Source organism: Piliocolobus tephrosceles, chromosome 11 (genome assembly GCF_002776525.5).
Source record: "Piliocolobus tephrosceles isolate RC106 chromosome 11, ASM277652v3, whole genome shotgun sequence".
NCBI lineage: Eukaryota > Metazoa > Chordata > Mammalia > Primates > Cercopithecidae > Piliocolobus > Piliocolobus tephrosceles.
The window spans coordinates 57999720-58021864 of record NC_045444.1 but is presented as its reverse complement, the minus strand read 5'-3'; the positions used below and the strand labels follow the sequence as shown (position 1 = coordinate 58021864).

Here is a 22145-nt window from a genome sequence, read left to right as displayed (position 1 = left end):
GATGGGAGCCGAGGGTTGGGTGCCGAGTGGGAGAAGGTGCAGAACCGGCCCACTAGGCGGGCCGGGGGTGCTGGGCAGAGGATTACAACTTCCGGGCGAGAAGCGAGGGCGAAAGGATTGGACTTGGAGCGCGCTCCGGTGACCCCAGGGGGCAGACTGGGGCCCGCACGGAGCAAACGTGGTAGGCTGCCCAGGCTGCCGCTTCTCCGTCCCTATTGCGGTCCAGGAGTCTCGGACACCGGGGAAGTGAAATCATCGCTCCCGGAACAATGGGGACTTCTGGCCGGAGAACCCGACCGAGTCACGGCAACTCTGAGCGGTGGCCGCGCTCCAGTCGGCTTCTCCCGCCAGGCGCCTCCGCGCTCCCCGCCCCGGGGGCAGCTCCCGCCCCGCCCCCTCCCTCTGTGGATCTGGCCTCTGCTTCTTAAAGTCGCAGGGTGTCTCGGTTCCCGAGAGAAGCGCCGCCCAAGTGGGAAGTGAATGTCTGGGAGGTGGGGGAACGCTATCTCCGGGCGGTAGAGACAAAAGAAGAGCCTAGGCGGTCGCGGGGCGGGCCAGTCCGACCCTCCGCTCCTACCCTCCACTTCCCACCTACCCAAAACCGCCCTGGGCATCTCCCGAGATGCTCCCCGCCTGGCACCGACAGCACAGTCAGCCAGCTCCCCCATCATCCCGCCCCCCCGCCCCCTGAGCCCGGCCTGCCCATCCCGGGGCCCGGCCCGGCTGCACTGTGGAGGGGTTTGCCAGAATCCGGGAAGGGGGCCGAAGGAAGACGGAGGGGAAAACTGGAAAGAAAAAGAAAGGAGGAGGTGGCAGGAGGGGGGATCTGGTTCAGTCACTTTCTCAGTTGCTGCTTTTAGGGTGGGGAGCCCCTCGGGGCCTCCCGGGCATTCAACTGGGGAGAGCAGGTACGGGAAAGGGATTCTCTCCTCGGCACGTTCACGGGAGGACAGCGAAAATTTGCCTTGGGTGGCCAATTTCCTCATTCGCCCCTATTAAAAGAAAAAGCTCAAGAAATTCAATTAAAGCCACCCTGGCCAAGGCTCTATTTGAGGCATGAATGTCTCCCCTAAAGCTGCAGCAATCATGCGGCATTAGACACTTCCGGAATCCTATAGCCAACCTGAAAAATCCCAGACCCCCTTTTTCCCTAATTTTTGCTCTGATCTGTAATTTTATCCACATTTGCACTAGTTTGAGCATTCTGGCTCTCCCATCTGAAAGCCTGCAATTACTATATAATTCTTCGCAATTTCAGATGTCCTAATATGGACTGTAATTTTTGCGCAAGACAATTTCCTGCTATTTCAAGCATCAACATTGTCAAAGTTGTATGTACATAATAAATGGGAATATCAATGCATAGTTTTTAGCATAACATCTTGACTCCTCGATAATTATATCCGTTCGGAGCCTACGCAGAATTAGCCTGAATTGCATGGTAACTGCTGCTGCTTTAAAATTTTTAAAAATTACTCATAATTTTCCCAAAGATTACCAAGATCTCGAGTGCACAATGTCATCAGCGTAATGAAGAGTAAACATTTATGCTAATAATCTGCAATTTTTTTCATCAGCTATAAAGACAGAGGCTATATAGCCGAAAATTTCAGTCCTATTCTGCAAGCGCAGCGCTGCAAAAAGCCTGCGGCGCTCTGAGGCGCCTGGTCCTGGGGACCTCTTTCCACTCTTTACTCTCAAGATAGGAGGATGGGGCTGGGGGATTGTTTTTGGTTTTCCGGTTTTGTTTTACTCTGGTTTGGTCGGTTTTGTATTTTTCTATTTTTCCTTTTTTTTCCCCTTTTTTCTTTTTTGATTTTTCTTTCCTGTTATTCTCCCAGCCAAAAGCTACCTTCGACCCTTTTGATTTGATGTAGCAAAGAGTGTGTGTCCAGATTATCTGAAATTGACACTGAAGAAGGTAAGGGTGGAAACCGGTTTCATTTTTCAGAGGGTTGGAAGGCTGCGCTGCGCCCGCCGCCGTGGCTCCCGCTCCGGGAGTAGGAGGGTGGGGGAGTGATTATGTATGCACCAGCTAATTCTTCCATCAAAACTTCTTGTCAGCGATGTCAGGATTATTTTTTTCCTTTTTATAAAAACACTTGATGTTTCAGGAAGTGTTAATCCCCGAAGATTGAGGGATGAGGGAGGGGGTAGGAAAGCGGTGGGTGGGGGTGACATGTTTCTTGAGCCTGGGGAAGGCAATCTTTACAGCCGTTTGTCTGTCTACGCTGGAGCTGGAGGTTTGTTGTGGAGCTGGGGACCGGAGGAGGATTTCTTTGAGGCATGGGAGGGAAGGACCCTTGCCCTCTCTACTGCATTTGATGGAGGTTCCTATGGCCATGTGGGATGAAGAGCAGAAAAGTTTGCTTTTAGCCTATAATTTCAAAGATGTTTAATCCAGGCGGTGGTATGACGAAAACCAGACAGTTCTGAAATCAGTTTATAAAAGATACAGAAAGGAAGAGATGGATACCAGGATAAAGATTTAAAGCTAGGAAGCCTGGGTTGCTTGTTTGCTCCCAATTTTTCTTGATCTAGTATCTCATGTTCCACATCCAGCGCACAGACCTACCTTTCCTTGGGTAACAGAAATTGACAATTTCTTCAAGGTGAAAGATTCAGTTAGTTTCTACATCAGATGACTCTCTATGAATAAATTCACACTTCTGTGCATATAGGTGGGGGGAATCTTAAAACTTCTTGTGGCTCTAAAAACCGGTACAGAATCAAGACGGCTGAAGAGCTATTATATCTAACCCAGCCCAGGTGCAGATTTCCGGAAGAAAGAAATAAAAATAAAACATAATGATCAGTGAGGAAAAGCTGTGAACTATAAATGTTTCCAGTTTTATATTTGTAAAATAGTGCCTCGATTTAGGATCTGAGTTCTCCCACAATTAGATTACCACTCACAAGGCTACCCAGCCCCTCTGGGCTCATGAAAGCCAAGAGCAGTGAGGAGGGGGCTGTTGCTGTTGCTTCTGTCCCTACCCCTACCCCTTTTTAGAGCTAGTGTGAGTGAGAGAAGATATTAAAGGGATATCTGTTGTTTGGCAATTTTGCTAAGTCTGTCTTCATTACTTTGCTGCTGTGCATTTGCTAATTTGGAGGCCTGGCCATTGACAAGCTTGCTCCATACACCTGCAAGCAATTTGCCGGCTCCGGTACCGGAGAATTGCAGAGATGGCAGCTCGCACCTATTTGATTTTTTTTTTTTTTCCTTTTCTCAATGCACAGCAAATTTGGCTTTCAGTGCGTTATCTCTTTTGTTAATGCAAAAAGATTCCCTGGGCGAAAAAATTGCTCATAATTACCAGAGAGATGGGGAAACTGCATTAGAATAAATAAACCTGAAATTACTGTAATTATGTTGTGTTTGATGGGCCCGGCTTGTAATCAAGAAGAGAATACAGTGAAATGATGCTGACCCTCTTGGGTTTGCAGCTGTACGCGCACTTTGGGGTCTTTTTTTGCAGAAAAGAGTCATTTTGATAATCATTAAGCTGTGTGTAACCTATTTCAGAAGTGTTTTAAAATGAGGTTCACATTTTTTGAACAAGGGAAAAAAATCCCAAAATTGCATTTTGCCATTACAGACTCATACATAAGGAAAGGTTGTGTTTTCTAAGTGACAATTGTTAAGACATAATATTCGAAATCAGTATTTAATCATTATAATGAGGTATTGTTTAAATATAACCACCTTTAGATTATTCATAGTTTAATTAATATACTCATTATGAAAATCTTTGAATCAGATATTTGATGAACTACTTGTCAGTAACAAGGCAGCATTAATTAGGCCTATATTGAGATTAACATTTTTTAAAAGTACAACCGCTTATAATTATAATAGAGCCTAACTAAAGACCGTTTTCGTTGAGCTAAAACTAATAATTTCTCTATTTGAACTGTTAGCAAGAGATTATTAAATTAGTATAAGCTAATATCTCAAACTATTACAATCCGCTTGACCAAACAGATTCTGCCTGTAACTTGAGGCGTTGGGCCCTAGCTGTTGTCTAGGGGACCGGAGTCAGATGCGGGACAGAAATATTCGCACTAGCAAAGTCACATCTCCCAGGGGAAATTGAACCTAGGAAGACCCCCTACCCCGCGCCGGAGTTGGGAAATTGGTTCCTTCCTCAGCTTTGAGGCCCATCTGACTGCCCACATCCCGGTCTTCGAGGTCTGATTTCTCCCATTAGCGCTGGTGCTTCTAGGTGCTGCGGAGAAAAGTCCTAATCTCAGGCCTGGAAGGGGCTTGGAGGTCCTCAGCATCATCCCCCACCCCCTACTTTCCCTGCTTCCATCATACCGCCTCCCCCCACTCCCAGCAGCCCCGCCACTTCCTCCTCCCCTTCACAAAGGGCGTCGGAAGAGCCTGGCGCATCTGATCTTTCACCAGCACCAATTGAAAAATGGGTGCTTGTCACAACACAGATCACTGCCTTCCGGGCTCTGCTCCCCACCGTGCGCCTGAAAGGGCCCCCCAAAGGTGGAGGGCCAGCTCCCGCGGGCAGGAGCGCTGGAAGGAGAGTGCGGGAGAAGCAGGAATAGCGTTTGGCAGCCCGTCTGGGCCCGCAGCTCTCTGGGACTGCCTCGGCTCGGCTGCGGGATCTGGGGTTGGGGTTGAGTTTGGGCTGGGACGCAGGGCCACGAGAAGGGAACCAATCTGGTTCTAGTCCCTTGGAGCCCGTGTTCCTCTGGAGGGAACTAATCTGAGCAAATGCTTCCGTAGAGGTGCTCCCATAAGGGTCTGGCCTTGGGACTTTCGGACTGGGATGAGGTGGGAGTGGTGTGCTTGACTTTGGTCAGATTTTGGGGTTCCAAAGAGTCAGCCACCCTTTCCTTACCACCTCCATTCCTGTGAGGTGCAGAGGAAGGCCCCGAATCATTAGACAGAAACCTGCCTTTCTCACTGTGGAGCTCCCAGGGTGGCTCCCTGGGACTGTGCCCTGTCCCCTGGAGCGCACTGATTGATAGAGGGGCAGTCTGACAGACGTGTCTTTCCGGTCGCTGCCTGGCGTCTGGCTGCGTCTTTTCCGCGATGGAATCCAGCGCCTCCGGGCATGCAAAAGCCGGGAGGCCAGATCCAGAGAAAGACTAGAGGCAAAGCAGTGTCTCTGCTTCCAGGCCCCTCAGCCTCCCAACCTCCCGGTCTCCCAAGAGCTGGCTGGGTGTGGAAAAAACTGAAATCGTCCTGGCCGGCTGACTTTGAACTCTGACTTCATCTCCTCTCAGCTGGTCTTCAACATCCTTTTGGTTCCTGAGCGTCAGCTTTGCCCTGATGCACCTGTTCCTGAGCCCCCTTCCCGGGGAACCCTCGCCAGGGATTCTCTCCTTACCCCTCCAATTCAGGTAGGAATCACACATCTTGGGGCTCCAGGGAGCAAGGCAAAAAGAAAAGGTCCAATGGGGCACCCCACAGGCCTCTGACGATATCCTGGTGTTTCTGGAGTACAGGGTCCCCATTCTATCACCGATAAGTTGATAAGTCGCTGACCCTGTATGAACTATCTCCAGAGGTGGGAACCTGGCCTGGCCCCCTGGCACACCCTCACACAGCACAAGAGAGAGCAGTTCTTTCAAGAAATCATAATTTTACTGTCTCAAAGAAACTTTATAACTTATTTACAAAGTTTTTTTTTTCCCAAGATACAAAGCAATAAGTTAACATTCTCAATATAAAACTAAACTTTGACATAGAGAACACAAAACACAGTTGATTTCAATTGATCACATTTTCCAAATTTCACAAGTAAAATGTCAAGATTCTCATTTCACAAAGCATGGGGTTTTACAGCCACACACAACAGAACGCAAAAAGGCTAAGCTTGTGCAACATGTTTACAGAACAATAATAATAATAATAATAATAATAACAATAATATGTACAGTAATTAGAGCCTGCACTGAAGATTGTGCGTTCAGGGTAGTGACTGGCTTTACTCTGTGGTTGAGCCTTTAGGGATTGTTGTAAAGCTGATTTTGTCTTATTGTAAAGCCCACTGGAATTAGGGTGCTTGTTCTCGCCTGTTTTCTCTCTACTCCCCATTTGTCCTCGCTCCCTCTTTCTACCCAAGGAGGAAATCAGTGTTTTCCATCTTGTCCAGGCGAAGCAACCAAGAGTTCCTCCCCAGATGAGAAAATCGTGTTGACTTCATTTATCTTTCTTTTCTTTTAAAAAGTATTTGTTAAATAATGTCGGACATGTAAAAAATGCAAATCGTTCGGCTCCAAACTCTCCATACCAGAGAAGTACAAAAGTTACTGTATAAATTAAAAATCACCACGTCCTCCTTATTCGTTTCTCCCCGTGCGTTTAAAGTAAACAGTGCGTTTGAACAGTGAGTTCTTTGCGCCCAGCAGAACCTCGACTTGGTAAACAGCCTCAGGCGAAGTCCATTTCTCAATAAATAAAACCCCCTCCCTTCAATGTCCCCAGATTCCCACACCAGCTACACAGATGGTCAGGCAGTGTCCCAGGATCCGGAGATGGTCAGCCGGGCAGGACCCGGGTCTCTCAGACCTGGTGGCTTTTTGCAGAGGCCGCAGAATGCGGACAGCGGACGGATGAGAGGACCTTGACTTTATCAGCGCACAGAGCAAAAGGAGACAGGAGACTGACAGGACAGAAAAGAGCTTTTGCTTTTTCTACATTTTGTTTTTGTTTTGTTTTTTTTCCTGATAGTCCCACAAAGTTGAAGGTCGGTGGGTCGGGTGAAGCGGGTTTATCTTGCTGCTTGGCCTGTCTCAGGTGGCAGTGCCTTCCCTCCGAGGCCACTCTCTGCTGCTACTGCTCGGCCCAGGCCAGGGTTCAGGCCAGAGCGCGGGCGCCGGGAAGTTGCTGGGCCGGACCTCGCGGGGCTCTGAGGAGATGGAGCTCGTCCTGCCTCCACTGTTCCTTCTTCTTCCCTCTGGGTCCTTCTTTTCCGGACAGGGTGGATGGACCTGGAGGCGGGAGGGACCTGGGCCAGGGAGACAAGAAGGAGGCGGGCGGGCAACCTCACATAAGTTGGGGTTGCTGCATAGCTTCTTGGTGCGCTGAAGGGTACCACGATGTGTAGCTGGGGATATAGGAGCCCGCGTTTCCGCCTGAGCCCTTCCCGGATGAAGAGTTAGGGTTCCAGCCGGGCGGCACGGGTGGGGAGCCAGCAGACAGGGCCCGGCCGTTGGCCAACGCACTACCCTCTAGAGCCGCCCCACCCTGCTTCATCAGCTTCTTGAACTTGGATCGCTTGTTTTGGAACCAGATCTTGACCTGCAAGAGCGGACAACAACGTGACTCAGGCTGGGACCACTGAGCCTACCTAGGTCACAGGGAGGAAAAAAGGGACCGCAGAACAGCAGAGATAGGACCTCCCAACCCTGCGCCAGCTGGCAGCTCCCCGCCAGAGAAGCAGAGACATCCCTCCTTTCTCCCTTCCCCCATAAGAGCCAAAGCCTCGAAGGCCTAACCGCCCGCCGCCGTCAGCCCATTGGGGCAGCTCTCAGAGAGCCAGGGAGGAGTTGTGGTGAGGGGTGAACTGGGATCCAGGCCTTAGCCTGCCAAGGGCTCAGTCCGACCGTGGCTATCGCCTGCGGAAGATACAGCGCCTGCACAACACCGAGCCCGCAATTCCAATATCAACATCAATAAAAGAATCGAAAACCTGGGAAGGAGTGGAGGAAATTTATTTGCAACGCGACCCAACTTTTCTATGCGACATCCTTTCTGCCCTTGAGTTGGGACGGACTAAGGAGGCCTCAAGGTTTTGTTGAACTTTTCTTTGGATTCAAAACCATTCTTTTCTTTGGATTCAAAACCTACGGTCTGTTTGCTTTCTCCAGCTCTGCTCCAAATCCCGTACCGGACGTTGAAAGCCCGCGCCCGCCGCCGTCAGAACCCTCACGGGCTCCCCCGGAGCCTTAGAGAAAGCCGGGAAGGAAGGTCCCGTTTCTCCTCTAAGATCTGGGACTTGAGAGGTGAGAGGGCGGAGGAAAGGTTCTCCCCCCACCCCCAAACTGTGAGGAGGAGGAGGAGGGAGGCCGAGGCTTAGACCCAGGCCCCAAGTGATTAGTCACACAATTTAAAGGCAAGGGAGGGATTAAGCCCCGAGTCTATTGTTCCAGTTGTTTAGGCACGTGTGACCTCAGAGTTCCCAAACAAAACGTCTAGGGAAATCCTTCCTGCGCCCTAATCAGATTGTCGGGGGACAGAGGGCCGGGCTGCAGGCAGCTCGGGATACCGAGAGCAGCGACAGAGCTAGGGCAGAGGATGAGGGAGGAAGGAGACACGCTGAGAGCCAGGGGTGAACACAAACACACACACACAGTGACACCCCGACCGTGAGGCACAGCGAGCAAGAAATGAAGACGCGGGCGCAGGCCGGCCGCGGAAAGCCTGCGTGGCGGAACGGAGCGGCAGCGGCGAGGTACCTGAGTCTGTGTGAGTCCCAAAGAGGCCGCGAGCTCCGCCCTCTCCGGCAGAGCTAGGTACTGAGTTTGCTGGAACCTCCGGTTCAAAGCCTGCAACTGCAAACTGGAATAAATCGTCCTGGGTTTACGGATCTTTTTTCCCTTGCCATTGAAGCGCACTTCACCGCCTTCCACCACCGTGCTCTTCTCCGAGTCCGCCCCTGGAGGGACAGCAGAAGCAGGGCCCGTTGTTAATACGAGGGGCCGCCTTTAGTGCGAACAGCCGAGAGCCAGTGGCTACCGAAGGGTGGCGGAGGCAGGACCAGGGAGAGAAAGTTCAAGAAACTCTGAAAGCCAGGGAAGGGTCCCCCAAAATCCGAGGGCCTGTCCCGGGCCGCTGCAGGCGGGATAGAGCCGTTCCCAGAAGCGCAACCCCTGCCTTTGCAGGGAAAGTTTGCTATTTTTGCAGGCGGTAGTTGAGGTTTAATTACCCTTAATTGCATACATTGTTTATAGCACTACGCAATAAATAATTACCGAGACTAATACGTGCACATGTGGGTTTCTGTTTTCCAGCGGGGCATTGTGTGCTCTGCACACCGAGCCGCCCAGAGGCCCAGCCAGTGCCAGGAGACGCTCTGGGATTTATCCTTTGCTGGATAGTTGCAAATTGAGTGAATTTTTAAAAAAAATTATTTGCTGTGACAAGGATCTATAGATTGATATTCGAAACCTCCACTGCTCCCGCGCCCTCCCCACCCCCACTCCACCTCGCTCTCCTCTCTTCTCTTTCTGTCTCCCTCTCCTCTTCTTCCCCGCTCCTTCTTTCCCTCTCTCCCTTGTACCTCCTCCTCTCCCTCTCCCTGGCAAGCGCACGTACCTGGGTCCTCCAGGCGGCTCTGGGCGAGGCTGGCGCTGCCCGGGTAGGACTGCACCGAACTGATGTAGGGGCTGGAAGCGTGGCTGCTGACCGAGTTGACGTAGGGGTAGCCCAGCGGTCGGGAGAAGGACGAGGCTGAGCTGTAGGCGCCGTCGGGCTGCGAATGGCCCGCCGAGTGTAAACAGTGCATGGAGTAGTGCCCGTGGGACATGGGAGAAGGAGACATTTGCTGGTTGGGCGGCCCAAACTCCATAAACACCGCCTTGCCCGACACGGGGCTGTTGAGACTTTCTGGCATGGTGGTCATGGTCATCTCTTCTCGCGGGGTCTGGGTGTGGGACTTTCTCTCCTCTGCTTCCCTTTTGGGGGTCTCTATGTTTCTCAGGACAGGAAGGAACCCAATTTAAGCAGAACAGGGGTTTTCACTTTCCATTCATAAGAAAATGGAGTTTGTCTCTTTGAAAAGTCTAAGCATGATGCTGCTGAGCTCCCCAAACTCGGTTCAAAGCTTTGACTCAGCCAAGGTCATAAATATTCATGAGCTGGCGGAGCTGATTGGTCCTCTGTCTTGCATAATCACTGGGGATTGGTCCGAGGCGCTCGGGCTCCGCTGGGCTAGAGCGGGCGAGGCGGCCCGGCCTCGGGAGAGACGCATCCACACTTCCCTGCCGGGGCTGCTCTGCAACAGAGCGCGCCGGGCGGGAAGCACAATGGGCTGCGGCGTCTGCGCCGGGACCGCTGCGGCCCGCGGCTCATCGGCCTCCCGCCTCCCTCGCGCGCCTTCCTCCCCGGGAACCAACCAGCGGCTCGGCGCCGCCGCCCCCCTGCCACTGTCCCCACCCTTCAGCGGTTCCTAACGCCGGGCACCCTGGACCGCTTCTCGTCGTTGCCACTTAGTCCGGCGCAGAGCTAGGAGCCTGACCTCTGCCTCTGGAGCGCGGAGTCGCGCACTGGGGGGCGCCCGAGGCGGCCAATAGACAGAGGTCCTCCCGAGAGCCTTGTGCCTAGCGCGGCGCCCATTCGGCCGCGCCTCCCCGGCCCGGGTACGCTCTGCCACATCCCTGGAGTCGGGGCTTAGGGGCCCTCCCTGCGAACTCACTCACTCGGCCGCTGCGCCGCCGCCGCCGTCGCTCCCTGGGGTCCGCTCGCATTGCTCCAGGCCCAGCTGGCCACTCCAGCTCGAGGCTGCACGGTCTGATTAAAGCAGTGCGCGTGGAGAGCCAGGAACCCGCGCTTCTCCTCCCAAGAAAGGCGACTGCGCCGCCCCCTCCCCCAACACACACATCCTCTTTCCCTCCCAGCCTTCCTCCTCCTCCCCCTCCCTTCTCCACTCCCTTGCGCGGAGAGCCCGGGGCTCACTCGCCCCGAGAGCGCGGCTCAGCGTGGAGCCCAGGGGGCCTAGGGGTTCAGATCTGCTGAAGCCGCGGAGGCCAGGTGGTCATTTTCCGGCCTCCTGAGGTCTAGCGAGACTTCCAGAGTTTAGGAGTCCGTGGGGGTCACCGAAACCCGCAGTAAACCCAGGCCTGTAGTAGGCTCCCCTATCTATGTGTAGACCTCTCGCGTTGCCACCCAGTATCTTCCTCATCTCCAGTGGCCAAAGCGCGCGCCACCAGGCCTAGGGGGCAGGGCTAGTGGAGGCAAGAGCTGCAGCTGCTCCGTTTTCTGAGGTGCTAGGTACGAAAAAGTGCACAAAAGCCCCCAACCCATCGCCACTACTACCAATACGGCCACCCCCTCGCGGTGCGGCGCACACCACCCTGGCTGTAAGTGGATGTTGGTTCCCCAACCCGCCAGCCCCACGGTGAATCCCAATTTACTTTGTTAGGTAATTAGAAAGTGTTGATAATTATTTCTTTCATAATTTAGCGGTGTGACGGGAACGGGGAAAATGATCTTGTGAAAGTTCACACGTGCAGATGTATTAGTTACTGATTCATTTGATTAAATGGTAGTCTCAAGTGCTCAGATCCGCAGCTGAAGGCGCCCCATTAGCATAACACTGATGTTTAATTTTCATACGCATAATTAGCCATATATTTAACACTAATAGCAACATGCAGCCTTTCAGCGTTAAACAGCTCGGGATTTGATCTGGCCTGAGCTGAACCTTCATCACTGCACCTTCCCCTGTCTGGAGTGTGCAATGATCACAGGACAAACCTCTGTAATCAAGCGCATTTTGGCAGAGGGAACACCAATAAAAATGAACATTCAAAACAAATTACATCGGTGCTGTCGTTATAGATGTTAGTAGAGGGGGTTTCTCTTTTTTTTAACTTCTGTACCAGATGCTGCTGCCCGCAGAATTCCTCTTCTTTGGTTTAAGGGCACAATGCTGGGGGCAGAAATATTTCAGGCAGCGTGGTTGGAGCAAAGAGAAAAAAAAAAAAAAAAAAACCCAATAGGCCAAACCAATAACGGCTTTGCCAACGTTTAAAAGATTTTTTTTTTCTTAGTCACCGAACCACACGGTGAGGCTTTGTAGCAACAGCCAGCTAATGATTCCGCCACCAGGCAACTCCCGGAGCCGCTCGGCTCTTTCTGATTTCTGTGTCGCACTTGTGGTTTTAATTGCTCCTTACTAGTGCCTGTTTTAGGGTGCGGAGTGCCATGCCGTGTGCCCAGCACAGTCGCTTGGATACTGCCCGGGCCCCGGGTCTCTTGCGCGTGCCCTGAGGGCCTTGCCCACGTAAGTGATCGCCGCGGCGGGCGCGGGGTCTGGGTTGGGACCGGGGAAAGTGGAATTGGTAATTCCGGGAGCTCAGGGCAAGGCGTGAGGAAACCCGATGGCCGGGCCTCCTAGGGACAGTGTATTCCAGAGACTTGCAAGGTGGGGGGAAGGGGAGAGACGGCCACACATCGCGACAGTCTCTTGGGTGCTCTGTGTCCACAGCTGGAGAGGGATCAAAGACTTTTGCGGCAGCACAGGGGACCTGGTTGCCTTCTTGGAACAAAAGTCCAGCATGCGCCCCTCGGGATACTGTTTCAGAGCCTTGTTTAATTTAGAAGCGGATTGTGTGTGAGCAAGAGATGGCTATACTCCGGAATTATTTCTTAGCCCAGCAAAGCAGGTCTAGGGAGGAGCACTAAGCAGGGGCCGTCTCATGCCGAGCCGCTGGCAGTAGCTGGTTTCTCAATGTGGGATCTTAGCCGCACTTTGTGAGCCTGGAGTGGATCCCTCCCACCCTCTACTGCTAAGGTGACACCTGTTCTGAATGCCGGTTTGCTTAAATTGTTGCCTGCCCTCACTCTGAGAGAAAACAAAACCCTCCCATTTGTCCTGAGGGTCGCAGATTCCTCATGGAACCTACTGGAGTCACCTCAGAACCACGAGGTCCTGGTGGTGGTAGCCACAGCCACTCTTGGCTGGAATTCCAGTGGCTCTGGGTGAGGCTTTGGGCCAGTTCAGCTGCAAGAGGGACAGGAAGGCGTGGACGAGGTATTTTTAAATCTACTTCCTAATCTCAACTTCAAAGCATGTTAAAGGGGAGTTCTTTAGGGAGCTGCTGAGTGTTGCTACACACATATACACACACATATATATACACACACACTTTAGGTTAGTCCCTTTAATAAATGGAATTATAAACTTGTCCCATAAATACCTCCACCTCAAAATAATTGCTGCACAAGCAGCGTGTTACCTCAGTGGTTGGTAAAGTCCTGTGGTCCTAATAAAAGTATCCTTGGGGAACCTCGGAGTTAACTGCTTTGCAGATAAGATACAATACTAATGGTTGCAATCTGATTGCCTTAGGAGAAAACTGAAGTCATTCTCCAGCAAACATCTCCCAAGGCCAGCTGAACCCGCTTGCTCTTTAGGGAATTCAGATCTTTGGGGGGTGGGGGGTGGGCGGTAGCGTCAGCCTGTGGGCCTCTGCTTGGCCAACTTCCGACCACATAAAAACTTTTTCTATGGACCTTGTAAATCGTCAACCACTCCCTGGTCTTTTCCAGTTTTCAGACTCACTAGAATCAGAAACACCTCTATCCAAAAATCTACAACCCTGGACACAAAGAAGCCGAGCTGGAGGGGTTGGGGGACGACGGGGAGAACCCTGTGTTAGGTAAAAGCTGGAACTCATCACTTTTCCGAGCCGGCTGGTCCTCAGTTTCCCGTATTATGAGTGTTACAAAGATGAGCTGGCTCTTAGTCCTGGCCGAGGACACCACCTGTCCTGGCAACTACAGTTGCCATTTCCTTGCCGCTTCCAAAAGCCCAAGCTATTTTTAAGGGATGTCAGCTTTGCAAAACCCGCTTCAGTAGAAACCAGAGTTAGCACAACCACTAACTGCTTGAAAACCCTCATTGGACTTGTTCCTAAAATCACAGCCGGAGGCAGACGGCTTCCTTCGTGGACTGCCAGGGGCCCGGCCCCTCCCTACCCTTGAGCTCAGGTGCGGAACTGGTACTGGAGAGCAAGCGCAAGGGAAAGGAGGGTGCTCCGGGCAGGAATGGCCCTTGGCATACACAGCGTGGGCCCTTGGATTCCTGCTCCTGAAGCGGGATGGAGCTGCCGGCCGAACTGGAGTTCAACTCGCAAGCTTCAGTCCCGGCCAAGTAGGCCCTTGCTCTCAAATGCGCCGGTATCTCCTCTCTTTGGGACCCTCTTAGTTTCCAGAACAGCTGACCTTTGCGGCTCCTGGAGCGTGCGAGCGCAGGTCCCGATGCGAAGAGGGCCAGTGTGGGGAGGGGTCATTTTAGAGACCAGACCGCCCACTAACCAGTCACCTGTACACAACTGGGCAAGTGGGGCCCAAGCTCGAATTCCTAGTGCAGCAAATGGTCTAGCGTGCGTGCGTGTGGGGTGGTTGAGGGGAGGGCCTCAAACTTCACCTCTGGGAAGGCCTTGGAGGGCTGGATGTGGGCAGGGGAGGAAGAGCCGCAGTGGTCCAGGAAAGTCGCGTTCCTGGATTGACAGAAAACCGAAGAATGGCCAGGCCCAGAGTCCACTGCCAAGGACATGTTTGTAATCAATGCCTCTGGTCGCAGGCTAATCTTTCATCGCAAAGCCGCGATGGAGGGGAAAGATACGGAAGGGCTGGAGTTGGGGACTGGCTTCTGCGAGCATCCTTGGGGCCGGCCAATGTGGGATACACAAGAGGGAAAAACAGATTTTAAAAAGTCCCAGTCAACAGGTTGGGGTTTTTCGGCAGACGTGCAAAATTCAGACACAAAGATCATTGTAACTGTCAGAGAGGTAAGGACCTCAGACACAACGGATTTAAGAGGTTTTTTACTGGAACAGTCAGGACAAGGGAAAGAGAAAACCGTGCTTCTCTTGGAATCTCTCGTCTTCCAAACGAAGGGGTTTCCTCCAGTCCCCTCTAGATGCGTTGACCGCGCTGGGAAACCGAGTCCAGGCCAGGATTTGTTTTTCCATAGCCGCGCGACCCCGGCAGGGCTTCAGATCCGAGTTTCCAGTTGCCCTCCAGTGCCCCCCGGGTTTTTCCAAGACGCTATTAGGTGCCACGTAGGTTAGGTTACCGCATGACCGGTCATTCCCCTGTTTCTTCTAAAAGTTCACCAGCCAGATTTCAGCAATTTATTTAAAAAGGCACCCGGTCACCGCGACCTTCGGGCGGCTCCTCAGGCCTCATGGGGCAGTTTGGTCAGGATCTGCGCGCCCCTCGACGTGATGAGAACCGTGTGCTCGAACTGGGCCGACCTGTAACACAGCACCCAGCCGTTAGAACGCGCACTCAAGCTCCAGCCCGGCGGCAAGAGCGCCGTCGGACCAATCTTCCCTTCCCATACCATTTAAAAGCAAGGGCGCAGAAAGCACCTTTGATTGTCTAGGGAGACTACAGTCCATGCATCCTCCAGGACTTTAAATTCAGGGGATCCCTCCGTGATGATTGGCTCTGTAAGAGGAAAAATATTTACTGCAGTGACCTCATCAGATTCTTGTTAAACATTGTTTCGGGCTGATTATTAAAAAAGAGAAGTTTCTCCTCCCTCCCCTCAAGTGCTTCCCCCACAGGCTCATGTTGTCATCTTGCAAGGGTTGATAATTGATGTTGCTTACATAGTATACTACAAACTAAACAGTAGGAAGAGGAAACACTATGCCATTCAAAATGCATGAAGTTGCCTAGTTCGTAATTTTTTAGAGAAAGAAGGGCATTTTAATCAAGGCTTAATTAGGACCCCGTGGATAATAACCACCCAAACACCAGTCCCTCTTATAAATACGAATTTTTTAAAAAATATTTCAATTTTAAAACCATGCTCAAAATATTCATTCATCAGCAAATAACAAATTTCTTATTTCACTCTAATTGCTTCTCTATTAAGTCCCACAGTCAGAAATATGATGTCTTTACCGCCCTAGGTGACTGGAATTTGGTGGTGATACCAATCACAGGATCAGCCAGGAACAGGCCACCAGAGAGCACATGCCACTTGCTGACAGGGAGCAAGGGACATAATAGCGCCTAGTTACTGGGTGTTAATGAAAAAACAAAACAAAACAAAAAACCCAACAGCACATTATGCTGGTAACAGGATTAGAGGTTGGATGGCTGCCTTCTCCTAAATGTGTCGGTAAGTATCTGATTTAGGAAGATGGGGCTTGAGGATATTATTTAATCAGATTTCCAGTGCATCTGAATTATTTCATTACGCTGATCGGCTTTATTAGTCCTTCACCGGACTGCCGGGCCTAGGCCAGTGGCAGCAGCTTCCACCAGGAGCTATGCACTTGGAAGAGGAGTTCCATTTACCTATAGTGAATGCCATGCCCTCCTCCATGGGTAGATCATTGTCATTTGCTGTAAAACAAAAAACATTGGGGGGGGGGGGTTGAGAATACGAAATGGGGAGGACAGAAAAAAACAGATTACAGGGGTCAGGCCCCTTGAAAAAACTTGGTCGTTTTATTTCTCTTCTTTTAGAGAAAAAAGGGTGGAGATTTCTGGAGTCCTGGATAGTGACCAGAAGTTAAACATGGGGCTACTGGGCCTGAGTCTTTGCATTATCTGTGCTCTGGGTCAAGACTCCCCTAGAAGAGTTTTCCAAGGCCTGGCAGGGGCAGACTGGGTGTTTCAGACACATGTCGGGCTTCCTCTCCCCCTCTCTCTGTCCCCCAGGCTACTAGGTCTCCCAGCCTACTGGGTCCTGGGTCTTGCCTACACCCCTCCCTCAAAGAGAAAGAAGTACTGGGGAATGTTGCAAAGGAGGGCAGCCTCCTTTGGTGCAGGTTGTGGGGAGCAGGGGCCTGACTTCAAATAGTTTCGCTCCAGACATTGGCACCAGGTAAGGCACAAGGCTGACAAGCTCTTTCTGCACTCTCACCTGAACCTCTTCTGAGCTGCCTAGGTGGGGGCTCTTTGGTCCAAAGAGGGTTCAGACCTGCTGGGTGTCCAGCGATCCTCCAGGGCATGAGTCCCAAAGAGTAGTCCTTCTATGGACCAATCAAGTCCATAGGGGCACAGGTCAATGCCCCAGGACCAACTTTCCTTTGGTCCCTGTCCAGGTGTGGACCTGCCTTGAGGGTGCTCCACTGAGCTGCCTCCTACCTCAACCCAAATCCTCCCACCCCAGTGGGCCCACCCCTGTCTTCTCACTATAGGGTGCACACCCAGGCAGTGAAAAACAGGAGATTCTGGGGAAGGAAGACAAGGGTGGGCATAATCTAGAAATCGCTAAAGAGTACATGCTGCTAAATACATCAGCTGTCAACGCTGTGTAGGATGTAATGAAGTTTAACCACAACAGTCAGCAGCTAGAAAAGGGGGTAGAAAAAGAAAAACAGAAAACAGTCATATGTGCATGCTGCTGGGACATTGATGCAGTGGCGTTTTGTTTTCAGTAACTCTTTCTAAACAAATATCCCTTGTGCCTTCCAGCCATACACCCTTCGGAAGACAGAAAGCAAAATAAACCTTATTTTGGGATTGAAACAGCTGGGCTCTAATCCAGTAACACAGTAATGTCCCGGTTAAAATTTAGCAGACTCCCCTCCCCTGCCCACCGCACACAAACACACACACAAACACAAGGTTGATAATGCAGATTCAAAGTCAGAGTAAGAGCTTCAGGGACAAAGCTGCCACATCCTGATCTCTGATCAACAAACAGCTTCCAAATGAACTTTCTTACCATGATGCCAAATTTCTGGATGTCCATGAAAGTAAGATCCTATTCCATGTCCCACAAAATGTGGACAGACTTGCAAACCATTCTGATGAGTTATGTGGCTTTAAAAGTGACCAAAAAATATTTAATTAAATTAGGTAAGTTTTTCAGGCATACTAAGATAAAACAAAGTCACGTTAAAATATTCTCTGAAAAAAGAAAAAGTCAGTAATATTTAGAGTCAGATAATAACATTCACATATTTTCATTATGCTGTAACAATTTTAATTTTTGCTGTTACTTGCAACCACTCTCTTTGGATATATGAAGAAAGAAAGTACATATCTATCTAACACAGTCGTTTGAGTCATTTACCTTTGTATAGCATTCAAACAAAGCCACTTTCAGACAACAAATGAGTATGTATACACACATAGTGATTGCCATACATAACCAGGATATATGTGCATATAATGCAGGTCATAAAAACCTGCCTGGTTTTTTTGAGATTTCACAAAAAGACTATAAATTATTCCTGATTGAGGAACCAAAAATAAAACAAATTACAATATAGAAATATGACTTTTTATGGTTCCCTTTTTCTGCTCTATTTCAAAGCGTTATGCATTCTACCAACAGGCACACTCACATGAAAAGCTCAATCTACTTTGTCAGTATTCTTGAAACACTCCAAAACTGTGAGATCATTTGAGAGTTCCATTCAAGACCTGCACCATTAACAAAATTCATAAAGAATGCTTTTTGATCACTGGGATGCTTAAGATAAGCTAGTATTGTGATTCCCAATTCTTAGTGCTTCATTAGTTACTTCATTACATGTATGTAATGAAGTACATTGCATGCACTACATTAGTTACAAGCAAATGTTTTACATTCCATCTGAAACCAAGCACATAGAATCCAACTCTAAAATCTTCATCTACAAGATTGAAAAGTAGTCCTTGAAATCAGCTGAACATGTTTATTTTGGGGAGCATCAGACAAACAAGAATATATATACTATTAAGAATTTATATTTTCATGTGGACAAAGGGCACAATGCCCCTAACCCTAACAACAGATTGGGATTTACAGGACTACTATTTCAATTATTAACAGAACTAAGTTTCTAGATCTCAAACTAGAGTCTCAAACAGACTCTTAGTTTAACATGAACCCAAAGGCTTTCAGCCAGCATCTTTGTGGTCATTCATGTCTATATGTTTTTTTAAATAATTTTAACCATCCCCAGACTTGTAAGACAGCTTCACTTAGACCAGGATGTCACTATAACCAGCAGATGGGCAGCCTCTTATTCAGATTTAATTTTGATGTAACTGTTAGTGCAGAAATAGGTAAGCAATGCATATGTTGAGGACAGGAATGGCAAGTCAAGGTTTTTATCTCTTATGTTGTACTTTATGGTTATTTCTGTGGATCTTTGGTGGGCAAGTAATTCTATTTGGTGTTTCCCAAAGTGTTTTTATTTGTGCCACACAGTTTGTGAATAAAAACTGAGGATGAAGCGTGAATACAGGTGGAAGAAAGACGATTAAATAGGACATAATAATCTAGATTTTTTTATATGAGCAGTTTCTACCAAAACCTATAAATTATGTTAGCTCAATCCCAACAAACCTCAATGATTCTAAGAACATTCAATATAAATTATTCTATTTTCTCTTCTTAAAAAAAAAAAATCTAGGTTTTTTTTTTTTTTTTTTTAAAGGATCCGGCTGATTGGTAGGCATCACGGCTACATCTTAAATGTGTGTTACAATGGCAATCTTCATTTTAATTTCCGATGAGAGGAGAGGAAGAAAGCCCACTCTGAAAAAACACTTGGGGTCCCTCCCCCCATCATACCTCTCGTTCCTCTGCATAAAAGAAGCTGTGCAATTACTAGGTGGCTAAAGATATCTGAGAGCATTCTCTTATAACAATTTACTCCCTGGGTCCTGCTGGAACTTCTGGCTCCAGGAGTATCATAGAATCTATGTGTCATGGATGCAAAGGTTAGAGGATTTCACAGCCAGGTGGAAAAAGGAAAAGAACAGGCCAAATTTCCCCCGGCTGCCTGCTTGAGTACATCTTAACGCCTAACTCCCAGGAGCTGAGTATACACTCCTGTTTGCTTTTCAGAGTATTTTCCTTTTGGATTGGTAGATGGTTTTTAGCACTTACTGGAACTAAGTCAGATAGAATCTCATTAATATTCTTAGTGTTTAAAAGCATTCCCTTTCTATTATTTTGGAATAAATGGGGAGCACAAGATTATTTACCTCATTGTAGGGTTTAAATCCAAATTCACAGAGACAACCCAAGTGACCAGTAGTAGCAAATTTCACTCCTCTAATATGAAAGAAAGTACTGGTAACCCTAACTGTGGCACGGGAAGTTGGAGTGTGTCTGCACCCCTTGACTGGCATGCTGGGGAAAATGGAAACAGCAGGGCAGGCAGAAGCACCCAAGTACTCCCGAACACCAGTCACCATAGGCCATGACCCTTTTCTGTGCAGAAGAGTTTTCTTGCCCTGAACATTTCACAGATAAAATCCGTCTTTGCTCTGCTGAAACCTACTGAAAAGAACTCTCCTGGTATTAGCTCTTCTGATTTTCTCTAACTAAAAATCCTTTAAGACAGTATGATATCTATTCATGAGCCCAAGCACACTGATGATTTGAGGCCTTTTTTATGGAATATTTGGAGAGGGAGAGGAGGATGTATAAAGGTTGTTTATGAACTTACTTTCCTATTATACTGTCTTATTACAATTCAGGTTGCAGTTACAGTTTTTACATGAAAAAGATATCTCTTGCAAGGAATTTCATCTTGTGACCATTTTCTTCAGTTTAATTCCTTTTAATGAGGCAGTTATACTCAATTTAAATGTCATCTGGGTAAATTAAATTTTTTAATACCTTTCAACTACTTTTTTTGACTAAAAATACATTCCCCAAGAGGGCAGAGGAGTACTATGTTTAAGTACATGCTCTTATAAAGAAATAAAAACGCACATGAAAATAGATTATTGCCAATTTTACATTAATCCTATAAACAGCACTAATCTCCAAATAGTCACATCTCTAATAAATGATCTCAAATGGCACGCTATTTCATAAGTTATGAAATTTTTCTTTACTGTTTCTAGATATTTATTTTAGGCAGTACTTATGAATGAAGGAATGTACAAATCCAGGGATTCCTTCTAATGAAAAGGAATGTTTAAGTACAATTAGTAATATTTTTGAAAGCCAACAACTGTTTTCCAAAAAAGTAGTACATTTTTTTTTTGTTTCAAACCAGATCACAAATTACTGTATTTTTCTTACAATAGTGCTGAACTTTTATTTGAGGTTTTCTGCTTCTGAAAAGCAGACATGATGGATTGAAATAAAAGATAATTTATTGCAATGCTTACTTTCATGTGCAAAGAGAAGCAGTATAATTGTAATTTACAGTAGCTGTCAAGAAAAATCCATCACAGATGACATTAAAATGACTTATTTTGCCTGAGCCACTTATTGTTTAAATGTGTGTAATCTAATAGAAAGAGATTATTTTTTAAAAATCTGCTTCATATTGTTCCAAATTAATATCAAAACATATAGTTATGAATTAAACATTAAAAACCATTTATTGATACTTTCATCATGACATTTATAAGTTTAAATTATTTTTGATTGAACTGTCACATATTTATGATACATGAATCTACACATTCACAATATACTCATATGTACAGATTGTATAATCTAGAGATAATTATAAAAATACAGATTTAGAAATATTTTAAAGCAAATGGAGGTACAGTGAGTCTAATAACACTATGACCTAAAGATTACTAGGCATTCCTCACAAAGCAAAAGGGCCCAGAGAGAATTCTTTCCATTAAAACATTTTAGCTGATACTTCCTCAGAGACATTATCTTCTTTAGGTTTCAGAGGAGAATTCCAAAATTTCCTGTAAAGATCTCAAGGTTTTTGATAACATAATACTAATACAAGTTGTTTGTTCTTTTCCTAGTGTATCAGTAGAGATAGGCTATGCAAAAGATGGTGAATATCTTAAAATAAACAAGACCGAGTTGAAAGATGTTTGTAAACCTATAATGATTTCAAGTACTTTTGGCTTAAAGGTAAATATGGTTTATTTACTTATTCCCCTAAGATTTTGCCAGAATAAGAAAAGGCAAGATAATAGGTGTCCAGAAACACTGCTTTAACACATCAGAACAAACATTTGTTAGAATCGGGGCCAGTTTCCTTTCTAGTGGCAGACATAAACCATCTAAATAATGAAATGTATTAGGGTACAAGTAAAAAGTTCATTGTCTGTTATTTTCCACATAGTTTTTTTAAGTGCAGTTGTTGGGACTGATCTGGTTTTCAAAAAAGCTTGTACATGCAAATTCATACTCTGTGAAAACTGACCTTGTATCCAGATAGCTAAAATCCAATGTCACTTTCAATTCTACTCTTCTTCTTCTTCTTTTTTTTTTTTTATGTAGCTAGAATTAATGTAGTGAATATGTAATGAAATGCATTATCCTGCATGGAGATTTATCAGATTTTCCAACTGAATGCTATGCTTTGCTAGTACTAGCTGGAGTTCACCTGCATGTTGGTGTGGCGTGTGGCTCTTTTTTGTAAAGAGTTAAGTCGTACACAAAAAAAGGGAACAAAGGTCAGCACCCAGCCGCCACTTGAATGTGAGATTTTTCTTTTTATTCCCCTTGATGTATACTAGGCTCTGTGTTATTAGTCTTAATGATGGAAAA

At 47.8% G+C, this 22145-nt stretch overlaps 2 protein-coding genes and 1 long non-coding RNA gene across 6 annotated transcripts in view; 1 reads left to right on the top strand and 2 right to left on the bottom strand.

Annotated features, from left to right (window-relative positions):
- Window positions 1-1656: 1656 nt before the first annotated feature.
- Window positions 1657-6943, top strand: LOC111522176. Its single transcript, XR_002725186.1, has 3 exons — window positions 1657-1921; window positions 5140-5364; window positions 6452-6943. It is a non-coding gene; the product is annotated as an uncharacterized LOC111522176 (long non-coding RNA).
- DLX1 (distal-less homeobox 1) lies at window positions 5595-10527 on the bottom strand. 4 transcript variants are annotated; one of them, XM_023186004.2, is made up of 4 exons: window positions 10387-10527; window positions 9284-9962; window positions 8425-8624; window positions 5595-7267 (listed from the first exon to the last, which is right to left on the bottom strand). In XM_023186004.2, the coding sequence occupies exons 2-4, from the start codon at window positions 9594-9596 to the stop codon at window positions 7013-7015; spliced, it is 768 nt and encodes a 255-aa protein (XP_023041772.1). In that variant the 5' UTR covers window positions 9597-9962; window positions 10387-10527; the 3' UTR covers window positions 5595-7012. The 4 variants fall into 4 exon arrangements, with proteins under 4 accessions (XP_023041772.1, XP_023041773.1, XP_023041771.1 ...); XM_023186006.1 differs by having other exon boundaries at window positions 7013-7267; window positions 9284-9663; window positions 10387-10518; XM_023186005.2 differs by lacking the exon at window positions 10387-10527 and having other exon boundaries at window positions 9284-10042.
- A 2310-nt stretch (window positions 10528-12837) lies between these two features.
- Window positions 12838-22145, bottom strand: part of METAP1D (methionyl aminopeptidase type 1D, mitochondrial) — a 92355-nt gene continuing 83047 nt past the window's right edge. Inside the window, 4 exon segments of the mRNA XM_023185928.1 lie at window positions 12838-14952; window positions 15070-15148; window positions 16010-16057; window positions 17388-17485. Coding sequence (XP_023041696.1) covers window positions 14874-14952; window positions 15070-15148; window positions 16010-16057; window positions 17388-17485 — 304 coding nt within the window. The 3' untranslated portion in view covers window positions 12838-14873.